We start from the raw sequence: 26,954 nt of genomic DNA, 5'->3' as shown, positions 1-26,954 counted from the left end.
GAAATATAACAAGAGAAGAGCATTATGCCAATTTAAATAATTAGTTACGTTAGAAAAAAATTGCCTTGACCTTCCTTTATAAATTAGCACAAGATTAATTCTTCACCTGATTGGATTCGAGTGATCATTGTAGTAAATTTAGATGTGTATCTCATACAAAACCAAATGAAAACGCTGCTATTAGTGGAAAATGTGCCAACAAAACAAGGGGCGCTGGGGCGGTTAGAACCATAGGTAGGTACCTCCTAAAATAACATAGTTTTTGTTCTGGCTTACAATTTTAACAAAAACCTCGACAAAAACATATAAAGATTGGTGCCACTACTCCAGAAGTCCTTAATAACAAATTTTCTGTCATCAAATGCCTGGGTTAATTTCCTTTCAGATGGAGGTCTTAAGAGATGTCATTGGAGAATATGTTGAAAAATTGCAATGTGTAGGTACATCTTAAAGCTATTGAAGTATTGCCTCGTTAAACTCAGTTATTTTTTCATCGACAAAAATTTTATTTCAACCTCATAATCTAAAAGGACAGTTTACTCGATTGAGTTGTTTGTAAAATGAGTCAAGTAGGATTCAGCTTTTTTTATACGCTATACACGTGTGGAACTGAAGAATGTTCCCATATACACTTACATATTGTGGTGAATACAACAGATTAAGGAATTATTATTGAATAAATTGTCTTTCAATTAAAAAGCCTTTTTTTATTATAACTCTCGCCAGGAAAGATTGCCGGTCACAGAAGACCTGATCCCGGTCTACAATCCGAAAAGGCTTTTCGTTCAACATTGGCACGATCCTATCCCGGAAGTCGCTCACATCTTTAGAAAAACACAGATTGTAGACCGGGATCAGGTCTTCTGTGACCGGCAATCTTTCCTGGCAAGAGGTTTAGAAACGTTGCTCCACTATAGGATTAGAGTGAATTACGCTTTATAATCGTTGTCGGGGATTAAAATAAGGTCAATTAAAGATTTTAGTCTAAATTGGCCGAGAAATTGGCCCTCTGCGTATTTTAATATACATGTGTCCCCGAGTGTGTCACTTTGAAGACGTATTTACCACACTTACAAGTAAAAAAAAGAAAAAAGCACGCCATTTCATATTCAAGCGAGACATTTTTAATATACAAATAATATATTTCAAAAGTTCGTACACATTTCGGAAATATTTAAAAATCGTGTTAAACATCTCTATGTCTAGGTCTAGCTTGTCTCAATGCTCCACACTAGTTTTTCCGTGGCAATGGAAAACCGTTTCCACATTGAGTTGCGCGTGTAAATTTTGTTATTTATTGATCGATATTGATATAAATTTAATGCAATACAGTAGACGAAACGGGATAAGTATCCAAAACAGTGTTTCAATTGCATGTGTCCATGCTACCTTGTTTCGAACCGTCGTTCCTTGCCAACTTATTAGGGGTATCCGGTTTGGTTATACGCAAACCCATTTTCGGCCCTTGCTCGAATCGCAGTTTTGATAGAATTTTGAAAACTATCACGCCAGAACAACATGCTGAAGGGATCGCCAGCAAGCTTCTAAACTTCAAAATTGCATAGTTTTCGAAAAACAAACAAAAATCCTGATTCAAGTTTTTTCCAATTTTAGGCCATTTTCTTACTATAGAAACGTAACGTTATTGCATTAATAGGATTTTTCAAAAAACATACCCATTTGATAAGATTCAAAGAGTAATTTCTGATGGATAGAAATACCCCACGGGGAATTGACGCCTATGAGCACTAGATTAAAAAAAATTAGACCGGAAGAGCGATAGTTGCGGTTTAACAAATTAAGTATACGTAAGGGAATAATATTTATTGCATATTGACATTGGCCATCAATGTCATTAATGGTACAATAATAAACAATGTCAAGGATGCATTTGTTACATTTTTAAAGTTGGCAAAATAGCTACCTACTTCCAAATTGGAACGGCGCCAAAACAACATTTTCGGAATAATTAACACGTGTAATAATAAATGTATTACGAGTAGGTATTACATTTGCGAGGAAACGCTCGAATTTACCAAGTTCAATGAAGGTTAGAAACGTTCACAAAAAATTAAGCACAACAATAAATTCGTGTTGTGGTGGAACTATCAATTTTGAAATAAAACGTTAATTTTTCCCTTTCAAGCCTGAAACAACCACCTGCTCCATTGTTTATAACAACAAAACACTGAGTCACCACTTCAAGGGGACACAAATTACAACCTGTAATGATAACGAGAACAAAGATCAATTTCGTCAACTGGTACCAGTTCTGCGAATCATTTATAAAAGCACCTTTTGGCATGACTGCAACCGGGAAACCCCCTCTTTATCGATCAAACGCTAACATATTGAAAACCTGGAAAACTTCCCCCATCATCCCCCAATGAAACATGAATTAGCATACAAACGATAATTATCGCATTGGAAAGACGAAAATGACTCACCTATCGAACAGATTAATTTCTACACATTGATCCACCACTTAAACAAGTTTATTTCACTAATTACAGCAGAATCATTTTAACATAAAAACACGGCGTGCAGTTAACGACGGTCAACGATATATTGACGTTTCGTTTTCTTTGTCAGCCGTTTTGCACAACACATAAATACCGGTACGATAATAGCCGATTACGTCCGATTCAAATTTAAATAAGCTGAATTGTACGTACAGGGTGGTCACACTCTTTCATCTGCATTGCAGTAGCTAAGCACGCAATTTGTAAACTATTACGCCAAAATAGCATACGTTCAAAATCGCATAGCTTTCGAAAAACAAAGCTAAGCATGCGTTTTGTAAACTACGTAGTTTGCATAAACACAACAATAATATTTGTGTCCTTTCTCTAATTTATCTTAATGACAGCACATATGACTAATTATTACTTTAAATTTAAATTATCACTGTACTTAAATAAAAAGGTTATCCCCTTTTGTAGCGATACCTACGAATTTTGAATTCGCACAATACACTCCAGGGACGGGACAAGCAAAAGGTCTAGCATTTGGGGATTTTCTTGTAAGTACATAATCATTGTAATCAATTATTCTTCAAATCAACGACATTGGTCGGAGATGGACTTGCAGGCTAACCGTTTTAAAAAAATTTCATGTTGTAACAATCTTTTTAGAACATTCTCGACATCATCTCATGATAATATATATTTCTTTCAAATTTTAACCATAGATGCTTCTAGCACAGGAAAACGTAAAGCATTTGATAAAAAATAAAAATCAAATGTGCCATGCACCCTTTACAAGTCAGCGTTAGGTACAGAGCCTAATGGAGGCATTAAGCTAAATAAATCTCTGATTACAGGAATAGGACTTTACTATTACCGCCATAGTCTCATTAAAATGGATGCACACTATAATTTTCAAATGAAAGTGTATCAAAAAAATGTAAAAAAATTTGGAATTTTGGAATTTTACAATTAGAAATCTATTTTATAATCATTTTTATTTTTTATTGCTGTTTGTGATGTTGGGTAGTAGGTAAACAATTTCTAAAATCCAATTCTTTGTGAACTTAACTCTTCCATTTCGTCTGATATATCCACGTTTGGCTCCAAAATAGGCGATTTTTGTGGGCTGATTGGCACGAAATGAGAGACGCGTTCTCTCACTTCGGGAACACACAGGTGCTGCCTACAGAAATAATTAACATTTCGATCACTGTGGCACCATGTTCCATCTGGAAAATACGGCGAGAGTCCTAAAACGTGTAATTCCGCTCTCGGTGTGTAGTAATCGTTAAAATCGGATTTTTGGCAAAATATCGCACAGGCCATCCATGGGTTTTCTGAAACGCGTGGTAATGAAGAGTATTGTACACTGATTTGGGCTCACCTTCTTCATGACCAATTTGTAAACCAATTTCCTGCAAGTTTAAAAAAGGCAGCAATTTCGAAAAGTGTTTGCATTGTCGTGAGGCATAGTCATACGTGGACATTTGATTCTCAAAAAGCTAGAAAATGGTAATCATTATTTTATTAATTCATACATGAGTCCTCACTTTCCACTTTGGATAGTTTGACATGGGGGATTTGTCCAAAGTAACCGGACGATCCAGTGATAATGCTTTCGGTACACATTCCCCTCCAAAACAGTACTTAAACATGCGAATTGTTAAGACGCAAATTTAACTTAAAAATGTACCTTTCTTTTCCCACACTCGGTCCCGTCTAATGCAGGTCCGGCAAAATAAGAACCGCCACGATTTGGTGTTTTACATTCGATACTGTCACATAGTTTAGAAAGCTCTCGATTGGGAGACACTACAGCGTCCTTGTCGCGTAAAAGTATCTCACATTGCTTTTTAGCGCTAAACGCTTGGCCGGGCAAGTCCTTATGAATGGAATGGTCTAAGTTTTTGTTGGGAATACCAGTAAAGTCTTGCAAACATTTTGAATTTCTGGAAATGTTTCCTTCGTTAGTTACTGCATCGAAATATCGTAGCCGAATTACTTACAACAAGTTTGCCATTACTTCGGCACTACAAGACGACCACTGAGTTTCACCAGAGGTACCTCGAGATGGAGACATTATGTAACCTTCCACGGGACAGTTGTTCTTCGTTCCATCATGATGCATTCCCAAGCTAGAAATTTGCGATTTCACAAACTCGTATTTTAGATATGATCGTACTTATGTCCGATTTCGTGCGCTGAAATGTAGACACTTGAGAATCCGGCACTAGGATATGGTTCGCCGAATATATTCGTAGCACCCATCTCAGCAATTATGCACGCATATTGGGGATAACATACCCCCCCTACTGTGGATAATCCCAGAGTAGCGGTACTTCCTTGGCCGGTTTCGTCGAGTTCAAACAAGTCAAGGCTGTGCAAACATAAAAATCATTAGATAAACAATGTAAAAATCTAAGAGTAGGTATCACCCAGAAACATAAAGTCCTAGATCCCAATGCTGAGGATCGTCGTCACTTGTAGGATTCAGTTTCTTTTGGTAGTTGCAAAATGAGTCTAGTAACTTTGATCGTTCACCGCCGAAGTCGGGTAGGTCTGCAGGTTGGGTTTTCATGATGTCCAGTCTTACTAGAACAAAGTCTAGTTTTGTTCCCAGGCTAGGATGGTGATACAACGCTTGAATCTAGGAACGTTTGTGAAAGCGACTCGTGTTTAAATGAATAACTTACCCCGTTCATGTAAATTAGGAGCATTTCTCTTAACTTGGTTTCATCTTCTTTGAAATAAGGAGCAAACTTTTGGTACGCTTCCGCGTCGAAGAACAGAGCGACTTCTGCGGTCAATTCCAATGGTTTGCTATCTGCAATTAAGCTGTAACTACTGCAGATGAGTGTAGTTGACCTACCTTCAGTTACGTATCCATCATATAAATAAGGGTTAGACTTGACGATATTTCTAAACTGAACTGGGTTAGACGAAGAACTCAGTCTGTACGCAACATGCGGAACTTTTCCCTGGATATCTGGACTAGCTGCGTCAAAGAGCAATGGACTAGCCAAGGTGATTACCGAATGTAATTGAGGTGTTAAAGGAAGAATCCCATAAGTGAAATTATTTAAAAACAGAAAGCCTTGCTACAAATAAATTTCATTAATAAATCAAGTGCCCTCTTTCCCACCAATGAGTTCGGATCACAACTGCTAATCGCCGCAGTTAATAATTCATCACGATGTATGTAATGGCAACTTTCAGGTGCAAACGGCACCCTTTCAAATTTTCCACCATTGTAAATGTACGATTTGAGATGGGGGGAAATTAGTTTCTCGTTCGGCTTCAGATTCAGAGAGACGCTCCTGGAAAAAAAGGGTCACATGCGTTCATCTACGAAAGAACTCACCGTCCAAACGCCTTAAAACTAAAGTTCGGTTTAATTCGATTTTGGGATCCGTCGAGCGCCTCTTCAAAAACTAGCATTGGCAAATAAACAATTTCGAGATCGGAAATGCTTTCTAAGTTTAACTGAGATTGTAAATTATGAAGGAAACCTTCAATATGATTGTTGAGCATTACAAAAATTACAATGGATACACTTGCAGTAAGCATTTTTGATCAAATTTGGAAGGTTTGCGATGCGAGTCGTATTTTATATGGTGACTATCAATACAAACAATTTAATCTGCAAACGATAAGAAATTTTGCATATTCAAATCGTCTTAATTACCCACACTAAGGAAGCATGTCACCCTAATTACCACCTGGAATTACCTGTCATGAGGGTTGTGATAAGAAATAATATAATAGCCTCTGTAGATAAAACAAAGTTATATGGTGTCGGTGTATTATTTAGTTAATTAAAAAATGGCACTAATAGTATATTTAAATTGCGCCATATCAAGATTGGGAACATATAATATAACTAAGACCGACGCGACGGGAAGATAATGATTAAGAGAACATAATATCATCGTCGTCTGGATGGATAGAGATCCGACTTAATTACTGGGAGCTAAGGAGATGGATAGTATTTCCGGCGACTACGAGTATACCCAAGGGGTTCTACCATACGACGGTTGGGAGAGGTGGGACAACCAAATGAGACTGACCCGTTTACCTGACCAAAGAAGGAAAGCGTTCGCTCAGCAAAGCGAAAGACCGGATGTAGTAACCTGGAAGTTTTACTGAGGAAAACCAAGTTCTCCAATACCAATGGTGGACCCGTTTACCCGTTTTAATTGACTTCATTGGGACCATTATTATAATACAGCTCAAGGAGTTGGCGAACGGAAAGCAAAGAAGCAAGAAAGCTGTAGGAGACTTCGTTATCCACCTTTCAACAGGAGGAGGTAGGGGGATATAGTTCCATGGAAGGTTTGAGTGCTTGTGCTTCTAAAAATGGCAAACAAAATCCAATTCACTGAATATACTGCTTTACAATAAAAGAAATACTAAGTAAATCGCCAAATATAAAAATTTACACATTATATCGAAAAGCGAAAGATTTATTTGTGTTTGAGTTTGATGAAGACAGAGTTTGCAGGAAAACCTATTTTTAAATAATTTTCGAAAATGATGTTAGTTACCTACTTTATGAACATACTGTAGGTGGGTACTATGTAATGTAATGGCGTAGTACACGTGTTTTGTTTGTTTACAATCAGAAGCAAGAAAAGTTAAATTTTTGAGACACAGACAGGCTGTCCACGATGGATCAAGCTCCTGGTAGTTCAAAGCGAAACGATGAATCCCACAGCATATACAGCAAAATTACAACGGAATTTCAAAATGTGAGCACTAGAAAATCAACTGGTAAATTAATTATATGTTCTAACTTTTAAGAACATTATCAAAGAAACACTAAGAATATCGTATAAGGACACAAAAACGAAGATCACAGAGGAAGCACTGGAACTAGTCAAAGAAGTTACCAGAGCTATGGTAGTTGAAGCCGCGATGCGAGCAGCAAAAGAGGCGTTTTCCGAGAATAAGACAACTGTAAATGTGAATCATGTTGAAAATATGATTCTTCAAATGGTAATTACGGTACTGCTGATGAACAAAATTTTTATTCAGTCCAAAATTAAAAAATCTAAAATTTTTCTTGTAGTTTCATTTTTTGAACTTGACATAATAGTCATAATAATATCAAACTCTAAAATTTTGCCGTAAGAACTATAAACCAAATTCATCTGCAATTCTCAAAAAAATCCCATGACTCCGATTTAAATTGGAGAATTCCACTGTTGCCACAATTGTAGTACTTTGAACTCCCAATTGCTCTAACATTCAAAATAGTCTTAATTCCCAAATTCTCCTCAAATGTTATTATAGCAAGGGTACATTTTGTATCTTATTTTTGAGAGGGAGAGTACCCCTTCAATGTGTAGGTACCTTTTAAATTCTCTGAACATTTCTTTTATGGTGCTACAGTGTCTGTAGGAGTGTCCGAACATTTTAAAAACCAAGCTAAAAAGTTTCTCGTATTCCTCCAAAATTCTAGTTTGCATAATTTTGCCCACTACTATTGTAACCTTTCTGACTTACATTGTTTTTAAATTTGAGTAATATTACAATTTTGTTTACAGATGCTGGATTTTCCTTAGCAAAGCCGCAAGAGGGCAGACACAAATTAAGCTTGCAACCTTATAGTTAAATATTATGTATTTATAGTTAATTAATAATTCAGTTGTACAATAATAAACAATTTCGTATTCAACTTTAAATTATGGTGTAATATAATGTGTACGTGTACCTACATCAAGTGTTACAATACAAAAATGTTAAGGTTTTTGTATTAGGCAGTACTCATTTGTTATACTAACTAATGTAACAGAACTGTGCCTAAGATGAGATTTAAAATAAGTCCATATCTGCACCCACATCGATACAATCGTCATCGTAACTAACAATACTTCTGCCAAGTACGCAACTTTCAGTCGTAACATCTGTATCTTTAGCGTTTTCCATTCCGTCTGTGCTATTATCGTGTCCGTCAGTTACCGGCGACGGTGGAGGATTTTTAACAATGACATCTTGCGTTTCCTTCTTAGTTCTTTCTTGATTTTTAGCACAGAGTTCGGCACGTGTTAGTAATTCGGGTAGGTTTTGTTCACAGTTTCTTTTGGAAGCAGCTGAAAACAAGCTATTAGAACCATAAGGATCAAATACAAAGTGAAACCTATTTTCTGTTTAATTTGTTGTAACTTTAATTTCCGCTTCAGTCGGACCTCTTGCTTATACTTCATTCTCTCCTCGTTGAATATTGTCATCATTTGTTCCCTAGTAATATTGTTGTCGTGCTTCACTAAAAACAAGAAAACACCGCCAGGGGTTCTACGTCTCGTTTGATTCTGTAAGGAATAGCCTAATTAAATAAAAGCTCCAAGATTGAGAAAGCATTAGGTGCTAAAATCTAAATCTGCATTCAACTTGATTTGGAAAAATTAAAGAACTTTCAAAGTGCAATAGAATAAAGGCTTCCGATAAAAAATAAGAGGTAGTAACCAGGATAGTTCGCTGAACTAGTAATTGGATTTGCTTACCATAATCATCATTCCTCCTCCTTTTTCTATTCTCTGAGTTTCTTTAAACAATTCTAATGCCTTTGCCTTCCCTGCAGTTGCCACGATAGTTTCTAAAAATTTTACAAAATATAAACTACATTCGCACCAAAAACAAGCGTACTAATTAAATCTTCTTTTTCTTCGAATAACTTATTCGCAATATCCTTTGCTATATCATCTTCAGAATCCTCAACAGTAGCGTGCACATCCAAAATAACTCTCGCCGTAGCCTGCACAGTCTCACTATCCTCATCCGTGTGCCTCGACTTTTTTGGCAAACGTAAATTTACTTTGTATCTATCGCTATTAGTCCGCTTATTGCTAGTTAGAAATGGCACATAGTTTTTAGAATAGGTTTCTACACTTCTCGAACGGTCTACTTGACTAACGTCACAATTGACTAAGTTTTCTAATAGTAGATCCTCCTGAACGCGAGTACTCCAAATGTCGTACTTCTTTCGGAAATTGCTCTTCGACGAAACCGCTTGGGGTTTCAATTTAAGTTTGGGACGCTTCAACTTTTTACCGCCGTCGTCGCTATCAGATTCGCTGGTCGACTCGAATTCCTCCTCGCTCTCGGCGTCTTGTATGGGAGGAAATCGGGCCGCGAACAGTTCTGAGTAATTTGGGGGTCTTTCCAAAGGGGTGTATTCATGAAGGGATGTGTCCAAAATCTGCAAGGATATAAATGGTAAATTGTGATAATGAAGACGTTGTTGGGTTGTGCCACCTCGCCCTCTTCCAAGGGTTCTTCCGCATCCATTATTTGAGTAATTAAAGTGCAGAGAATAGAATTAATAAACGTAATAAGTTCTTTTAATGTCAAACATTTTAGTTTTGTCTTTTGTGGAAAATGTACAGTACGGTGTAAATAACCGCCAATGACTGACGAACTTTTTTTATACAAAAAGACAATTGTCATATACAAATACTGAAGATAGGCAACTACTGTCGATGCAAAAAGTTTATGCACTCGAGTTTGAAGTTTAATAAAAAAAATAACCATTGGGTGGATTGTAATGGGACTTGTACGAAATTAAAGCTTGTTTCGTTCTGCATTCCTTTGACTCAACAAAAATTTTTTTGAGTAAAATTTAATTATCATTACAGGGCGCGAACCATAAAAAGTACCCCGTATTCGCGGTTTTCGCGTCGCGTTAAACTTTAGAGTCAAATAGAAACAAAACTACAAGTTCAAATGCCCTGAAATTTTAATTGAACAATAAGCGTACAATTTTTACTTTCAAAATTTAATTTTTGTAAATGCTAGAGCCGATTTCGTAACAGTTGTTTTTCTCCGAAACGGATGGTCGCAAGAGCGTTTAGTATACATCATTGTCAATTTACTCAAAAACATTTTTGTTAGGTCAAAGGAATGCAGAACGAAACAGTTTTTATAAACAAGTAACGACATCGAATATTTACGAGTCTCCCTGTAATAAGAATCAATCGGACGACCGTTGCGACGGTTAGAACTACTAGCCATGACTCTGCAAGTGGTAGTTCAAAAGAACCTTGTTCTTGACATTTAGTATAACCTCAAACTCCCTTTTTTTCAAATATGTTTATTCATCATTAGAGACTTTCTGAAAATGTCATCCAAAATTGAATTTGCAGTACAAATGACATGCACGTCATGTGTGAAAGCAGTAAGGGAGAGCCTAGATAACATTCCGGGAATATCGAATGTCGATATCAGTCTGGAAAAGAACACTGTAGTCGTGGACACCACCCTTACAACAAATGAGGTACTTCGACATTTACAAAGTAGCGGTAAACAGGCTGTAGTAAAAGGTCATGCGGGCTCCTTAGCCGCAGTTGCAATTCTCGACGTATCTAAGCATATTCAGGGAGTCGTTCGATTGGCACAAATTAATCCGGAAACGTGTATAGTTGACGGGACTGTAGACGGTTTAAGACCAGGCGAGCACGGCTTGTTTATTCACGAAAGCGGCGATTTATCTAAGGGTTGTGACAGTATTGGGGAGTGTTACATCCCAAGTTACTTTAAACCAAGTGAATTGAACAGACTGTATGGTAACTTGGGTACTATAACTGCGGATGACCATGGTAGAGCGGAGTTTCGTTTCGAGGATAAAGTTATTGACCTTTCCAATATTATCGGTAGGTCACTAGTAATTACAGAAAACCCGGCAGGTGAAAATGTTGGAAAGCGGCTTACATGTGGCATAATTGCCAGATCGTCTGCGCTATTTCAGAACTCGAAGACTATTTGTGCATGTGATGGTGTGTCAATTTGGGATGCAAATAATAAACCAAAGTCAACATTGTGAATTGATTGTAAAAATTGTTATCATTCCAAAAATAAATTACTTTGATTACTTATCTGTATCATTACAGTAAAACTTCGTAATCACAGAGAAAGAAATGACAACTGATTCAGAAAACTTAATAATATATTTTTTTAGTTACCTTACGTAGCAGAAGATTATACATAAACATATTTATAGATAAAAAACTGATCACTGTAGGTACCTAATAACAAAATTGTGAATTTTCTTATATAATGCATCATTTGTTTTGTAACCAGATAAGAAATTAAATAAAATCGAAAGTAAATTCACAATCTTTTGTTATTCTTTCGTGATGTATGTAGTTTACATACAAAATAGACAGCAAAGATCACCAATCAAATTAGCCTCAAACCTTCACAAGTCTTTTAGTACATTATCACCAATCATCTGTTTTAAAGATTTGAATATCAGTGTCGGTAGGAACGGTTTCATTTGAAAAGTCCAACTTTCCGTCAAGGATGCAGTCCAAGTCATCTAACTCCACCTCCTCTTTTGTCACAGACTCTGGTATGTGTAGACCTAAAAGACAAAAGGTCATAAGTCATTGCTTGAAACTACTATCCGTTCTCTACATCAGTTTTGTAAAAATAATGTGGAAAGATATCAAGTTCTTCTTACCCTTTTTCACCCATTGTTATAGAGTAAAATTGCTCATTATTTGACTTATTTTATCCTTTGAAGAACTGCAACTGTTACTGCAGAGCGTTTTTTTAAGTTCAGGTTCATGCTTTTTATGTACCTACACTTATGCCTTTCAATATCAAAACCATCTTTCCAGCTTTTTGATCTGTCATGTAAAATACAAAAGGAGTATTTCAAATAAAATTTCAATTTCATCAACTTCAATATTGTTATAGGTTTTCGAATGTATCATCAATTCATCACAGTTGCTCTAATAATCCCTGAACTTTCAACTAAGTGGCCTGTTGTAATTACAAAAATGAATTTCCTGATGGTGACATTTTGCTTCATGCGGTACACTAATTATTTGAGGGACATAGAAGAATCCTCAAAAAAAGTCATGAAGCACATTCAACTATATAGTTGCAAGCTTTATTAACTCTTCAATGATTTAGTAGTAACCCAGTCAATGACAGTTTTCCCATATAATTTTGCTAAGCAGCACCGATTTTCATAAAAATTTGGATTCAAGTTCTACTACTAAACATTTTCGAAATTGACACAAACTTGTTTCTTTATTAAATCAGGAGCATAGAATCAAAGAATGAAGCCAGTTATGACCTCCGGAATCATTTTGGACGCTCGAGAGCCGAAACATAGGTAAAAATCTGATAGCCCAAACAAAAATTTGCAACTACCTTGTTTGTTGAGGTATGGTTTCTTTTTTATTAGAAAGGGAAAGGATTACAGCGTGTATTGCGAACATTTGGGCCATATGGCACTTCAAGTAGAAAACAGTAGGCAGATTGCAATAGAATTTGTGGTTACAGATCAAGTTATTTAATACTAATAATATTTAATAAACCTAAACCTAAAGTTAATAGGCAGCTAAGTTAATGTAATATAAATATATCGTTAGTACTTTGCCATATCATAGTACCAAATACCTGAGAAGAACCGAATTAAAAGTTTTTATTTTTTTATTGTTTTAAAATTTAACTGATTTAGATACTTTCTGTTTTGTTTCAAAATGCAATTATTAAAATCATAATTATTTTACCTATAACCAATTATTAATTAAAGAATGTCTTGAAATAATTTAAACCGCACATGTTCCGCAAATATTAAGAGAAAGTAAAGACTGATAGTTTAGGAGATGAATGGGAAAGGGGAACAGTGTATAAATGTCACGATTTATTTTGTATTCTTTTTATATTATTAGAAATGTATAACCATAACAACAAAGTACCTGTTGAGAATGAAAATTCTGGCCCTGCTTCTTCGTCCTCTCCCAACTCGACCCCTGCGAGATAAACGCCTTCCTTCAACACTTCTGCGGAGGTCTTTCTCAAACTATGGCCAGTGTAGAGGTTTAAGTGAGGCAAGTGTAAATAGTTAGCAACTTCGTAAGCAGTAGTTGCCAGCTTATGTATGCCGACAACTTGTCTGTAGCATGTACCGTTCCTATACTTTATAAAAAATCTATCCGTCTTTAGATTAGTGGGTCGAAGTGAGGAATATTTTTTGTATAATTGCACATATTTGTCCCCCGAAATCGTAAACGATTTAGCTTTTTTTGTAACAACATCTTGTATTTTTATAGACAACGTTTTATCTAATTCAGTGATATCCGCGAACTTTATATTCGGCAATTCATCGCGACGTAGTGCTCCGGCTACACCAAACATTAACGCTACCTAAAAACAATTAAATAAAGAAATATTCGCTCCAAACCTTGCTTTACCTTAGTCATTAAATATTTTTCATCTGGGGCTTCAGAAAGAAACTTATTTACCTGCTCCCTTGTGAACGCTTTTGATTTTGTGGGTTGATAACCGCGAGACTTACTTTTGAGGAATGGGAATAGGTTTGTATATTCTTTTATATCGATGCCGTGTTTAATATTTACAGTCGCGCGTACCATTGAATAATGGCTCCAGAGAGTCGACGGTTTTACTGAAGCAGATAAATCGGAGAAGTAATCGATAATAACATCCTCTGAAAATGAATTGACGTTTTGTGTCTCTCGCCAATTCATAAAACGCGCGTAGCTGTGTTCGTACACTTCGCGGGATTTTTCAGGCAAAAGATCCAAGGTGAAATGAGGTTCTCTCTTCGAGGTACTATTCTCACTAGAACTTTCGGTGCTGCCCTTGGTGTTTTCGGTGTCTGTAAACAGAACGCCGTCTTTAAAAGTACAGATATGTTTTAAGCAAATCCGCATAAACGAAATCTCAAGTATATCTATTAAATAAAAAGACCTTGGAAGATAACTCAAAAGATACACAACCTATAGGAGAAAAGGAAGATGTTCAATACAAGTGCAACAAAGATAGTCAACCAAAAGAAATTAGCTATGGGAGCAGCGTTTTTAAGAAGCCACAATGGTTGTAAAGTTTTTTAACATACTTTTCGTCCTGATACGCCCAGAAAAAGGTTTCCAAGGAAAACTCCTAAATACAATAAGCGCTCGGTCATCCGGCACCCAAATTTTTCGCATACGCCAGATTAGTGGATTTGTATGGGATATGAAGCATTTTTAATATCCTTCATGTACTATGTCGGAAATCATCGATTCCGACAGTAAAAGAGTACTAAAGTAAATACAAAAAGTCCGCCATCTTGTCTAAACGACCAACGCATGCGAAGCACTTTAGACAGGCAGGCGCTACCGAAAGCAAAAAGACGCGTGGTTTCGCTGTCAAGGTCAGGACAGGACCGAACGCAAAAGCAAATTTTGTAAATAAGGTCAACCGCCGGATTCCGGATTATGGAGTGGGTCAGCTGGGTCGCCAGATGCCGGACTGTCGAGCGCCTACTGTACTCAAAGAACAAGAAAAGATGGTAAACAGGAGTATGGATCAGAGGCCCAAATTGCAGTATCTCTGTGAATTGGGACTGAAACTTGGAAACGAATATGAAGCAAAGGAGCAACAACTGACATCCTTTCAAACAGTCAGATCGTACTTGAAACTGATCTGGGAGTGCATCTACAATCTAAAGTAGCTGGCAAACAAAAACCATATTACACTATAGTGAGTGATTTTGTGGACTGGTACACAGTAAAATTAAACTGGTGCTAGAGCAGTGGGAAGATACTAATAGAGTCACTCACTAGAATTTGTAACCAGGGCTGCGCCAGGCTAGGCCTCACAGCCAAAAGCTACAGAAATCTTATCTTTAAAGAAGGAGAACTACAAACCCTGGTTCTTCATAGTCCATCTTCTGCTACAGAACCATCTACATAAGATAGGTGTAGCTGAGGTCAAGGCTTCTTTAATAATCTGAAGCTGCTCTAAGAACAAATAAGGGACGCAAATACAACACAATACAAACCCAGTTGGAGGCTTAGAAGTCTTGTAAGTGTATTGTGGACTGGGTTGGTGGATCATCCCGGATAGTTTTTGAAAAGGCTCATTCATCCAATTGGCGTTAGAAAAAACTGCGAATTTGTATGGATCAGAGGGACATCAGACCAACAGTAAATACGATGATGACAATCATTTGGAGTGTTTTCGTGCGAGAAATACCATCAAGAGAAAATCTTGTAGCATGCCCCTGGTTAAGATTACCATAAAAGAAAAATCGTGTGGTTCTCATATTTCCAAACAAAGAATGTAATCTGGGCGAATTCTAGCTGAACATGCTAGAACATTGCGGTTTGCCCCAAGTGCAAAGGAAGCACATTATGGTATAGTCATTTAAGTTAATTAAATCAATAGATAATGAAGCGAAATGATACAAAAGTTATCATGAAGGAAGTCGGCAACTGAAATTGCAATAAATAATGTCCCTCTCTTTCGAAACCGACACTTGAACATATGGCGTAGATGTAAATTTTTTCAATCTAATAAAAAAAACACTAACAATGTACATGTTGTCCCATTTTCAACACTTTTACAGGGATTGGAGATACCCTATCTATAGTGTGTAGTGACAAGACAAGACTTATTCTCGCCAACTCTCAACGCCTCTTCATATTTCACTGGCAATGTGCACCTTTCGGGGCAAACTTAAAATGGTAAAATTGAAATTTGACAATATTCGCTAGCTTACAGAAATTTTGAATTTTAAATGTTTAAAATTATTCTTGAATTTTTTAGTGCTACTCAAAAATAATTGAATATGTATCCCCTCAGATTTAATCTAAAAGTTCTATTGAAAAAAACAAGTCCGATAACTTTTTTACCTGACCCAATGTACTAGAAACTTTTGTAATAAACTTTTTTCTGTATCTCACTTAACTAAGCACATGTAGGGTCATTCTGAAATTGACGATTTTTTAATATACCCCCCTAATCTCTTAAGCGAGCGAAATATTTTCAAATTTGTTTAAGTTTAATCCAAAAAGAGCAAATGAAGTCTATATTACTTTTTTGATGGCACTGAAAATTACGGAAATACCCTATAAAAGTGGGTTAAAAACGGAACACTCTGTACATTCAAAAATGTGTTTTGTCCGTCTGTGTGAGGAATTAATAGGATTATTTTCCTGACTCCACCCATTTCATTTTTTGATATGAAATTCATTTATTCGTTTCTGCATTAGTAAAGTTCCAGTGTCAATCATGCAACTTGTAGCTCTAGACAAGCCGCGCGACAGTAGCGGTTTTTCCTCAGGCAGTGAAATGAATGCTGCTACAGTCACGTGATTGACAAAGAACCTTGCTAAGGTATTAAACAAACTGTGGTTACATTACTATTTAACCCGTATTGGCCGTATTAATCTGTCAACCAGATTATTGGGTTAGTACCATTTGTAATAGTGTGCTTATAGAAATGCATAATAAACTATTGTGAAGTTGACACTTTTGGCAAAGTAGAAATACTCCCATTTTCACTTGACATTTGCTTGCATCATTATTATTATTCGTACACAAACTGCAGATTGTATCACATCAAGGGCTCAGAAGCTGGGTACAGTTCAAGCCATGGAACTTTCGAACTGATTACTATACAATCTTTGATTGATTGAGACAGAGATTTAGTAAAATTGTAGAGCGGAAAGTACAGGGTGAGTTAAAGCGAGAAGTGCTATTATGGCCTTACGTAAGGATTTGTGGAGATCGTGCTTTTTTATGACAATATGGTACAATACATTTTAAAAAATATTATGCGTTATACAGGGTGTGATCACAAAATGGGGGGCGAAAAAGTTACATTTTTTAAATGGAACACCCTAAATTCTAATTATACAAGAAATTCTACGTCTACCAACGAAAAAGTTATAATTTGAAAGAAAATTCGAATTATAATTTTAAAAAACGCATTTGCGAAGCGTCTTTTTTTGTTTAAGTAAAACTCCAAAATATATAGAGTGGCCCGTATGAAAAAATGTAGCTTGGGGTTGTATAAAAAAACCAAACATATATATATTGTTATTGAAATTATTTGTGAAATGCGTTTTAAATTAAATTTTCATCTTTACATTATATAATTTCGTAACACCCAGTATAAAAATTGTGTATCGCTTTGGATGCTACATAAAAACGTGTGAAAGATTTTGCCAAAACCAATTATCTTTAATAATAAGAAAGTTATGGAGAATTAAAGTAATCGACTAAACTCAAGGAACGCCCACTAGGAGCCGAACGATTAGACATAGCTGAATTTTGTTTACACCAATGATTTTCTCTTTAAAATTGAGCTCCAGGCAGCATAAAGCGTGTAAAAAGTGTCCAATTTGGACCATCCTGTACAATGTACATTATTCATTGCCGCAAACAATTTTATTTTTTAAAGGTTGTGTAACTTATACGCCCCTCTCCCTTCCTAATTCGAATTTACCTACCTCAATCGACAAATGAATATATTTCTTGGGTTTCTTGCATCAACAAACAGAGTGAGTTTAGATTAAAGTGGTAAAGTCATAGGAGGTAGATACTAAAGTTCTGAATCAGAATTACTGACTTTCTTGAAATAATTTACGATTTAAATTTTGTACTCTGCAGTACGGTCAAGCCTTGTATCTACAAACCGATGTGACTCCGAAAAAATGCGGACGCGTTACCTGTTGCGGTTTGAAAAATATGTTTTTTTAAAGCGTTGACGTTCATATTATTATCCCTAGTTAAACAAGAAATAGTCTACAATGGAAGTTAAAACAAATGAGCATTATATTGTTTAATTAATTTTTTTAAATAAATATTTTTATTTGTATCAATTATTTTTTATACACAGTGTCCAAGATAAAGATGTTCTATCATGGAGATCGCCGAAACCATAGAAAATACGACGATGGTGAAATTAGGGAAAAGTTGCGCAATTAAAGAGTTATTATTTATGCTTTAAAGAAAACCAGAAAATTCCGATTAGCATTTGTTATTACAAATACGATGTATGGCACACAAAATAAAACAAAAATTGAAAACTGTTGGTTTGAACGGGATAGTGCGAGATAACCTATCGGAGAAATTTTCCACTTTCCAGAAAATGTCTGATAGGTATTCTTGAATGATGTGTTGTGCACAAGTGCACCATCTTGTTGACATCAACAGTTGACTAAGTGCTTTTTTATTTTTTTGTACCTGTTCAAATAACAGCAGAAAAAAAATCCACTTAGCAGCTCGTGCTAGGAAGCTAATAAAAACGAAATCGGGATTGATTTGATCACAGCATTTTCCTTTCATATAAGGTGGTCCCATATATAACTGTTATGATTTAATGTTTTATTTGCATTTTTTTACACCACCTTTCATTTGTCAGTTAAAAAAAAAAAAAATGGTTTTCACATCTCTCACAACACTTGCTTGTCAAAAAGATGTTATGTGATACCATGACAGAATTTTGATTTTTTAATTAGGAATAACAGGCGACTACTACTAACATGAAAAATGGAACGTACAAATTTAGAAGATTAAAAACAACACAAGAAACACTGTATACAATATATTATCGGGTTTTATTTTATTGCCTTTATTTTATAGTGGGCGGAGTGTTAGCAATTTGCTACTCTTCCCACTCAACCCACTATACAATCACAAACAGCCATGCCTTACCCAGAACCGTTGTAGCCAAAGTTAGAGCTACTAACGTAAGCTCATCAGAGCTACGCAGGTCGTCGGTGGTCACAATTAGGTTTCTTTGAGAAAGCCCAATGTTTGCATATATAATGGTGACAGATTATGATCACTTATTCGTGCAGACCAACAAACAAGCCTTATAATTAGTGTAGCACTGTTACTTACTGTAAGCTCTATCGTCATCTGTAGGCATTGAAATCTGATGTGTAACAAGGACCGTGGGTTCGTTACTGACGATATTTGACGGCTTAAATTCTGAAAGTAATCAGGGCATTACGGTCGTGCCTAGACAATGAATTTATGACTTTTCAATAGCACACAGAGTGTCCCAAACGTAACAATTATTAATTACAGCTAAACAGAATATAACACTCATGTCTGAGAGCTGTAATTATTTTTAACATCTCCTGCAATAAACCTATAATTCCTCAACAGACGGACACTACATGTTCAAGAAGTATTCATATTCATTGATAAAAAGTATCTAACGCCTTTAGAATGACATGTTAATTAAACTACTCCACCAAGGCGATACGCAAATTATCAAGCACGCAAACCAAAAGAAGATGCCGCCCTTTACTATTCCCCAACGCAAATTGCGACTTGCCATTCTACCATTTAACAGTGCAGTCAGTGTGGAGGAGCAACTCACCAGCATCTCACAAGTAAAAGTACGCTTTGTGTACCTGTTGAAGCTGTAGAAATTGAAATTTGCGTTTTTCCACGCCTTCGTAGCCCTCTACGATCCATTCCTGCATTTACTAACATTTCTGTAGATGTCTTTTTCAAGCAATGACCAGTGTAGTCCTTCAAATCTGGCAAGCGCAAATATCTCGCCACTTCTTGAGCGATTGCTGCTATCTTATGTATACCGACGACTTGCCTGTGGCATTTACCATTTCGGTATTTTATGAAAAATCGATCTGTGGGCATGTTTGGAGGACGGAGTGACGTATATTTTCTATACAATTGTAGACATTTATCTCCAGAAACTTTAAATGTTTTATGTCTTTTCGTAACGCTATCGTATACCTTTACTAATAAACCAGTGTTTAACTCGGTGACATCTTCAAATTGTATTCTTACTAGTTGCTCACGACGTAAACCACCGGCCACACCAAGCATCAGACACACCTAAAATTACTTATTGTAGAAAGCACACCCAAATATTGCGTACCTTAGTCATTAAATACTTGTGATCTGGCGCTTCCTCAAGAAATTTACTAATTTGTTCCTTTGTCAACGTTTTCGATGTCTTGGGCTGATAACCACAAGACTTATTTTTCAAGAAAAGAGTCAGCTTCGAGTAACTTTTTATGTTGACGCCATGTTTGATATGCAAAGTCGCCTTTAACATTGAATAATGGCTCCATAGAGTTGACGGTTTTACCGTAGCAGACAACTCTGTGAGGTACTTAATCAGAATATTCTCAGAGAACGTATCAACGTTTTGACTTTTTCGCCAGTTCATAAAGCGTAAATAATTGTTCTCGTACAGCTCACGTGATTTTGCAGGCAATAGATCTAAATTCATGTGCTGTCCGTCTAGTGTCCTTGGTGTTTCGGCATCTTCATCATCGGCTTTCTTTCCTGTAATTAAATAAAATGATCGGTGCCCGGTTATCGATTTTTATTACATGTATCACACTAAAATTATTATAATGTTACCCACTAAGGAGTTTTAAAACACGTACACAGTGAGTGGCTAAAATATGGAACAAATTTCATTAGAAAATACTCGCACACGCCCATCATAATTTTTTCTTGCGCTTAATATATATAGAGTGCGTCAAAAAGTAGATATTTTTTAATGGAATAGTATTTTTTAAAAGCCATTTTCGAATTATTTGTATTATATGTTGAATTTGACACAGAATTCAAAAATGGATTTTAAAAATAGTGTTCCATAAAAATAATTAACTTTGGTACCAAATCCTACTTTTTGACACACTCTGTATATTTTCTCCGTAGTGCAAAAAATGCGCAAGAAAAAATTATGACAGACGTGTGCAAGCATTTTTTAAAAACCTGATCTTTAAATAAATTTGTTCCATATTTTAGCCTTCAAAAAGGTTGGGTGACAGAGGGAAGCGAAACAAGCCAATCACTGCGGACCTTTGGCCACATAAAGGCTTTGCGCTATATGAAAGAGCAAACTACAAGATGCTCCATTTTCAACGCAACTATCCTTAATTCTATGGTACTTATCAGTATTCACAATCGTATTTTTTATACCATATAATACTGAACATATCTATCAGTCAAACAAATTGTCAAAGTTGTATAATACATACAGTCTTAGCAAGTCATATCATTTTAAAATCGTATTCCTTTATACATAGTAGCTATTTTGTTTGGGACACCCTGTATACCACAATATAAAGTATAACACACAATACACCATCAACAAACTTGTCGTCTCTCAGAATATTGCCTACTCCCAACTACACAGATTATTTTAACCAACTTAGATATCAATGAAAAAATTAAAATCCTAGTTAGAGAATTACAATTCAAAGTAGGGTGTGATCAACAAAATTTTGAACAATCATTTGACCCGTCTATTTCCGTTTCCTTTATAATAGATTTTTAATTATAATGACCATCGGCAGATTTCAATTTTATATCTATGTTGCATGTAATATTAAAAATTCAAGAAATCGAAGTCAGTACTACTACTACTACTTACTAAAAGTGTTGCTAACACTATCTGTAGTCACTGACACTGCAGGGATGGGCTTGCTACTGATGGGATTTAGCAGCTTTACACCTGAAAATAATCATTTGACATTGATGTAATAATTTACTTAGCTACTACTAAAGCAAAAAAATAAACCAAAAATGTCACGATTCTTTTCTTTGCTTGCTAAATATGTACAGGGTGTCCTATTAATAAATAAAAATACTTACTAGAAATAGTATTGCAAATATCTTGAGTCACCGATATTTGATTCGATACCGGAATGATGGGCTCATTATTTGACTGTTCTGAAAATAATAATGACATAAATTTCTAGATACAAATCAGATCTACCAAATTGCTCACACATCTTTTCTAGGTTTAGGACCATTTATAAAATTCTTAGTTAACATACTATGCATTAATTCTAACTCGGTTTTATATACCTACCTGATAGCATAAGGTAATGGAGGGGTAATGTGATGTTCTCTTCCAATGCCCTTATTTTGTATTATTATTGGACTATTCCAAGAAATAAAATTTGACCAAATTGTAATGGAGAAGTTTCCAGCTTTTTTTTGTAAATTAATTATGAAAATTTAAGCAAAGTGAAACAAAAATGCGAAAGAATCATTAAAATCTTCCATAAATGACAAGGTTACAAGATTTTTTGTGACCTCATTTGATCTATTCGCATACGTTGCTTATTCGTTCGCTTAGTATGTGTACGGTTGGTTATTCGGACGCATTCAATTGTGTCAAATGAAGTCACAGGCAGTGTAGACCATTAAGGTGTTGCGCGCTGAAACTTAAAACCGTCAGTTATTGACGGATTTTAAATTTTTTTTACTAGTTTAGTTTTGATCTATATTTTAATTTTAGGTTAAATATTGTATTGCAAACACGAGTGCAAACATCATGAAACTTGTCCATTTAACAAAAAAAAAATGGATCTACATTGCAGATAATAATAAACCAGTGTAGAGCATGTAACAAAGTTGTATCTTGAAAAAGCGTCCACTTACTATAAGATGAGACATCTGTGCTTGTAACCACTGTGCCCGCCAGTGTAACTGGACTGATGGGATTCGTCATACAATCAATTCTTAAGGGACCTGTTGATGGAACAGAAATACATATAATTAAAATCTTGATCAAAAACACGTTGTCTATAAGTCAGTGTACATGCCACAATTACTTACTAGCACTTGTGTTAGTAGTATTTTGAGCCACTGATATTTGAACTGGCACAGAAATGATAGGTTTGTTACTCAGTGCTGAAAATAAATAAGTTTATTCAATATAAAAATCATAATTTAGTCAAATTTAATGCATGCGATAAACTGTTATATGTTGAAAAAGCGATCACTTACTATAAGCTAGGGCAGTTGTATCTGTAGGCATTATGCTTGGTAGTGGATTGATGGATTTCCCCACATACCCAGTACTTGAGGGACCTACTGTAAAGAAATATAATTAAAAAAAAACTATATCAAGCACACTCTATCCACAAGTCATACCTGTCAATGTTAAAGATAAACAATTACTTACTAGAAGTTGTGATATTAGTATGCGTATCTTGAGTTGCGGAAACTTTCTGTGGCATCAGAGTGATGGGTTTGTTGCGTAAGAGGCTGGATTGATTTAATTCTGAAAATAATAATGAGGTTCGCTTAAGTTAATTACTACCCAATATCAATTCTGATATTGATACCACATATTACATCAGAGCACTATTTTGCAGAATAAAATTGTTCAACAATAAAAGTATTCATTAAATGATACTTACTATAAACTGTGTTATGAGTATCTGCTGTTACTCTGATGTGATCCTGAACGGTAGGAATGGACTCATTAGTGATGGAATTTAGCAGCCGAAGAGCTGGAACTAACGATATTACTGATTTACCCACACCCACACATATGGACTTCGTACGCGACATCCAAGAAAGACACTAGCTGGTGGAGGATCCCTAATATTAAAATGCAAATGTCCATCCACCAACAGGATATTTGCAAGAGAGAGACACATTTTACCCAAACACAAACTAAGAACTACAGTATCTTCTCATGGCTAATTGAATACCTGACCTTCACACCACAAGAATGCTAATGAAAAATTGTAAGTAGCAAACAAAAAAGAAACAAATTAAAAAACAACCAAAGAGCAGCATTCGTTCCTATTTCAAGAAAAAAAGGTAAAAATAAAAAACCAACAGAGCAAGCAGCATTCGTAAATATTTTTGAAATCTTCCTTCAACTTTTTCTTTTTTGAAAGTGAAAGTGCACTAAAAAAAGAAAAATTGTATGAGGAGAACATAAAGAAGACAGTTTCTGTCTTTTGAGTGACGATTTTTACGTAATAATGTGAATTTTTCTTCTTTTGTTTCTGTACCACTGAAACAGTAAGAAATGAAAAACATAAAAATTGTATCAGAAGAACATAACGAGGAAATGATGAGTGACAAGGTAAATTTGACCTTCCTGTAATCCTGACCCTGCAATTAAATGACATTCTGCAACTGTGTTAATTCAGGGTGATTTTGCAGGACTACTGGGCAACCCATTAACTAATAGCTAATTGGATATCAGATTCATCTTTCAATTATCCATAGGGTTGCACAAAAAGTAAATCACCGAGACTTACCTTGGATCGAAGAGTTTTGCTGGCTGTTTGACTTCATCAAATTCCATTCATGGGTCTTTACCATTATGACACGAGAAGTAGACACTGGTATCCCATTTAGGAACACGGGACTCGAATTTTTACTTCCATTTTGTGCGGGACTTAAATTTATTGCCGTTTGTTTGGGTCCTTGCTGTGTACCGCAATTGTGACCCATGCTAAGCAGAATTTTATGCCCTTTGTTAGTAATCAAAGTTGCCTTACAATCCGTTGTCTTAATAGGAATAGTTTTAATTAGCTTGCGTTTCATTACTGGAGTGCCTTTAACAATTACTTTCGGTGGTAGAATTGGCAAGACTGCTGAACTATCTTTAACAGTCAGTGTTGAGCTGTCTTTTGTTTTTACAATTGGCAACACAGCTGGGTTATCTTTAACAATTTGCTTTGATTTCTGTTCTGTTGTATTCAGACACACAGGGGGTTTGTAATTTGTTTCTGTTTCTATCAATGGGGCAGTTAACGCTGTACTCAAAATATGGTGCAGAGAAATAGCATTTTCAAAATCAGTCGCCGAAGAGGCTTCATCGTTACATTGTGATTTAGTCTCGCATTTAGTAATGCACATGGAATGTGCTGAATCAGAGATTTTATTAGAATCAGACTTACGTGGATTCGTCATCGCGCACATTGGAGAATGTCGAGGAGGTCGTTTTGTACTTTCAATAAAATTATCTTGGAATGTTTCAGATTTCTTATTGAGATCAGGAGATTTATCTGCCTTATTCTTATCATTTTCTTGAGGAACATCAACTATGATATTACTCTGAGACTTATCTGTTTTACTCGCTTCAGAAAGATCAACTCTGATTCGTTTTACAGGGTTAGAAACAGAAAGTAGTTTTCTTTTTGGGGATGAATATGTTTTAAGTTGGAACTTATGTGTATCATTTTCTTGAAGATCAACTTTGATACGTTTTACAGGGTTAGAAGCAGAGAGTGCCTTTCCTTTTGGCGACAAATGTGTTTTGAGTTTTTTTCCGTCCAATAATCGCTTAGCTAGAATGCTAGTATTACTAATTTGGAAAACAATTCCTCGATTATTAGACGTTGGAAGATTTGCCTGATCCTTTTCCACTATACTGTTGTATTTTTGGCAGTTGCCACTCAAAATTATTTTATCATCTGATGAATCTTGTTCAATCTTAATTTGTGGAGTGTTGTTATCAAAGTTTGGAACACAGTCATCAACTTTAGAGGAAATAATTTCTTCCTGTAACACAGTTTCTTCATTAGGAGCAATGTTATTATCAGTTGCTTCTGAAATAATTTCTTTAGAAGTATTACTCAGTAAGAGACCATCATTATTTTCTTTAATGCTTTCATTTATTATCGAAGTCTGATCCCCACTCTGATGATTAAATGCGTAAGTTGGTTCTGGAGGTTTCTCAAAACTGCAGGGTTCAATCAAAGAGGGAGCTGGTTCATCAAAACTGCAGGGTTTAAGCAAAGGTGGGACTGGTTCTGAAAGTTTAACAAAACTGCAGGGTCCAAACGAAGGTAGAGCTGGTTCTGAAAGTTTATCACGCCAGTGCTCAGCTGATACCTTGGCTGATTCTGAAAGTGTCTCAAAACTGCAAGACTCAACTAATGGTAAAGCCGCATCACAATTGCCAACCTTCTCTAAGCCAATTTGTTGAAAGTCTTCCGTATGTTCAAAATCCCTAAAGCCACGAATGGAATTGATTTTTAATTCGTTACAATCCTCACTGAAGCTAACTTTTTCAACACTTTCTTCACTAATACGTCCACCTTCAAAACTTCGCGTAAGGCGCGGGCCTAACTTTTTGTTAACGAAGGCGTTTGTTAGCGTATTTTGAGTCAGTACTTGCACATAGCGGTGCACTACCAATTCCGATTGTAGGCAACGATTTCGAAAGTCGAAAAACTTGTCCAAGGTTTCTAAGCAGCCTGTGCAAATTAAATTCGGCAAACTTCGATAGAACTCCTAAAAATTAAAAAAATGTAACCATAGAAAGGATATTTGGTTAGGGCTTACAAAATCGCCGATGCAGGTGTTTGCTTTCTCTAATATGTCGCCAAGGGACATGTTATGAAAATCTCCATCAAAAGTAAGGCAAAACCTACAAAAATCTATTAAATAATGCATTTTTGAGTTTAATAGGTTTGTTTATTATACGACATAACAAATTCTTATTTTTTATGGTTTTCACGCCCTCTATTGGCGAAAAACACTACTGTGTCCGTGTTTCACGTATCGACAGTAGTACAGTGGCACCACGCTCAGAAAGTCCCTGACAGGGCGTGACCGAGGGCGCTAGACCGTACATTCCAAGGACGTTAAAAATACGTCCTTGGTACATTCTGATGCAAAATTTAAAAACACTTTAAGGGAATTACATACCTTATCAGATCGCAGATCCAAGCTATATGCGTCTTGAAAAAGACGAGTTTGTATAAAACTGCAGACGGAAAACGTAAAATAAAGCAAATACAACAGGAAAGATGTAAACTAAAATAACGTGAAGCGTCAACTGTCAAAACGGAATAATTAATAATTATGGCGCGGAATGTATCGCGTCGTTTTGCAGACTTTCTATTGGCCAGCTTGAATTATTTCAAAATTAGTTCGCATATTTTCCGGGGCTTTTCTGAGCATGGTGGCACTGTATTAGCAAAG

At 35.8% G+C, this 26,954-nt stretch overlaps 5 protein-coding genes across 9 annotated transcripts; 2 read left to right on the top strand and 3 right to left on the bottom strand.

Moving 5' to 3' along the window:
• Nucleotides 1–3,481: 3,481 nt before the first annotated feature.
• LOC116160482 (A disintegrin and metalloproteinase with thrombospondin motifs adt-1-like) lies at nt 3,482–5,930 on the bottom strand. The gene is made up of 11 exons (XM_031473679.1): nt 5,830–5,930; nt 5,611–5,785; nt 5,338–5,566; nt 5,162–5,292; nt 4,904–5,115; nt 4,651–4,845; nt 4,475–4,603; nt 4,162–4,417; nt 4,019–4,114; nt 3,853–3,970; nt 3,482–3,805 (listed from the first exon to the last, which is right to left on the bottom strand). Exons 1-11 carry the CDS (start codon nt 5,904–5,906, stop codon nt 3,510–3,512), a joined length of 1,914 nt encoding a protein of 637 aa, XP_031329539.1. The 5' UTR covers nt 5,907–5,930; the 3' UTR covers nt 3,482–3,509.
• Nucleotides 5,931–7,044: 1,114 nt separating this feature from the next.
• On the top strand, nt 7,045–8,152 carry LOC116159279 (centromere protein X-like). The gene is made up of 3 exons (XM_031472230.1): nt 7,045–7,216; nt 7,269–7,463; nt 8,015–8,152. The coding sequence occupies exons 1-3, from the start codon at nt 7,136–7,138 to the stop codon at nt 8,030–8,032; spliced, it is 294 nt and encodes a 97-aa protein (XP_031328090.1). The 5' UTR covers nt 7,045–7,135; the 3' UTR covers nt 8,033–8,152.
• Nucleotides 8,141–9,883, bottom strand: LOC116159278 (phosphorylated adapter RNA export protein). The gene is made up of 5 exons (XM_031472229.1): nt 9,723–9,883; nt 9,114–9,666; nt 8,972–9,063; nt 8,608–8,779; nt 8,141–8,560 (listed from the first exon to the last, which is right to left on the bottom strand). Exons 1-5 carry the CDS (start codon nt 9,753–9,755, stop codon nt 8,283–8,285), a joined length of 1,128 nt encoding a protein of 375 aa, XP_031328089.1. The 5' UTR covers nt 9,756–9,883; the 3' UTR covers nt 8,141–8,282.
• A 619-nt stretch (nt 9,884–10,502) lies between these two features.
• On the top strand, nt 10,503–11,336 carry LOC116181120 (copper chaperone for superoxide dismutase). The gene has a single exon (XM_031501773.1). It carries the CDS (start codon nt 10,585–10,587, stop codon nt 11,284–11,286), a length of 702 nt encoding a protein of 233 aa, XP_031357633.1. The 5' UTR covers nt 10,503–10,584; the 3' UTR covers nt 11,287–11,336.
• Nucleotides 11,337–11,568: 232 nt separating this feature from the next.
• LOC116178061 lies at nt 11,569–26,486 on the bottom strand. 5 transcript variants are annotated; one of them, XM_031497751.1, is made up of 14 exons: nt 26,313–26,486; nt 24,278–26,261; nt 23,420–23,518; nt 23,182–23,280; nt 23,004–23,090; nt 22,833–22,907; nt 22,656–22,745; nt 21,861–21,938; nt 21,640–21,720; nt 20,128–20,540; nt 19,637–20,084; nt 13,673–14,097; nt 13,178–13,625; nt 11,569–11,826 (listed from the first exon to the last, which is right to left on the bottom strand). In XM_031497751.1, exons 1-14 carry the CDS (start codon nt 26,421–26,423, stop codon nt 11,684–11,686), a joined length of 4,581 nt encoding a protein of 1,526 aa, XP_031353611.1. In that variant the 5' UTR covers nt 26,424–26,486; the 3' UTR covers nt 11,569–11,683. The 5 variants fall into 5 exon arrangements, with proteins under 5 accessions (XP_031353611.1, XP_031354349.1, XP_031355092.1 ...); XM_031498489.1 differs by having other exon boundaries at nt 23,004–23,087; XM_031499232.1 differs by having other exon boundaries at nt 23,420–23,512.
• Nucleotides 26,487–26,954: the final 468 nt, after the last annotated feature.

This window comes from Photinus pyralis, unplaced genomic scaffold (assembly GCF_008802855.1).
Source record: "Photinus pyralis isolate 1611_PpyrPB1 unplaced genomic scaffold, Ppyr1.3 Ppyr1.4_LG1, whole genome shotgun sequence".
NCBI lineage: Eukaryota > Metazoa > Arthropoda > Insecta > Coleoptera > Lampyridae > Photinus > Photinus pyralis.
Note: the sequence above shows the minus strand (reverse complement) of the source record. Positions and strands in the feature narration are given on the sequence as shown.

Coding starts and splice junctions, on each gene's coding strand:
- LOC116159279 (XM_031472230.1), top strand. CDS start 7,136: ATGGATCAAGCTCCTGGTAGTTCAAAGCGAAACGATGAATCCCACAGC. Junction 7,217..7,268: donor TTACAACGGAATTTCAAAAT/GTGAGCACTAGA, acceptor CTAACTTTTAAG/AACATTATCAAAGAAACACT.
- LOC116160482 (XM_031473679.1), bottom strand. CDS start 5,906: ATGCTAGTTTTTGAAGAGGCGCTCGACGGATCCCAAAATCGAATTAAA. Junction 5,116..5,161: donor TCCTAATTTACATGAACGGG/GTAAGTTATTCA, acceptor AAACGTTCCTAG/ATTCAAGCGTTGTATCACCA. Junction 3,806..3,852: donor ACAAATTGGTCATGAAGAAG/GTGAGCCCAAAT, acceptor CACGCGTTTCAG/AAAACCCATGGATGGCCTGT.
- LOC116181120 (XM_031501773.1), top strand. CDS start 10,585: ATGTCATCCAAAATTGAATTTGCAGTACAAATGACATGCACGTCATGT.
- LOC116178061 (XM_031497751.1), bottom strand. CDS start 26,423: ATGCATTATTTAATAGATTTTTGTAGGTTTTGCCTTACTTTTGATGGA. Junction 23,091..23,181: donor TACTAATATCACAACTTCTA/GTAAGTAATTGT, acceptor ATTTCTTTACAG/TAGGTCCCTCAAGTACTGGG. Junction 14,098..19,636: donor AATTTCTACAGCTTCAACAG/GTACACAAAGCG, acceptor TTCTGTTTACAG/ACACCGAAAACACCAAGGGC.
- LOC116159278 (XM_031472229.1), bottom strand. CDS start 9,755: ATGGATGCGGAAGAACCCTTGGAAGAGGGCGAG. Junction 9,667..9,722: donor AACCCTTGGAAGAGGGCGAG/GTGGCACAACCC, acceptor ATATCCTTGCAG/ATTTTGGACACATCCCTTCA. Junction 9,064..9,113: donor AGAAAAAGAAGATTTAATTA/GTACGCTTGTTT, acceptor TAAAATTTTTAG/AAACTATCGTGGCAACTGCA.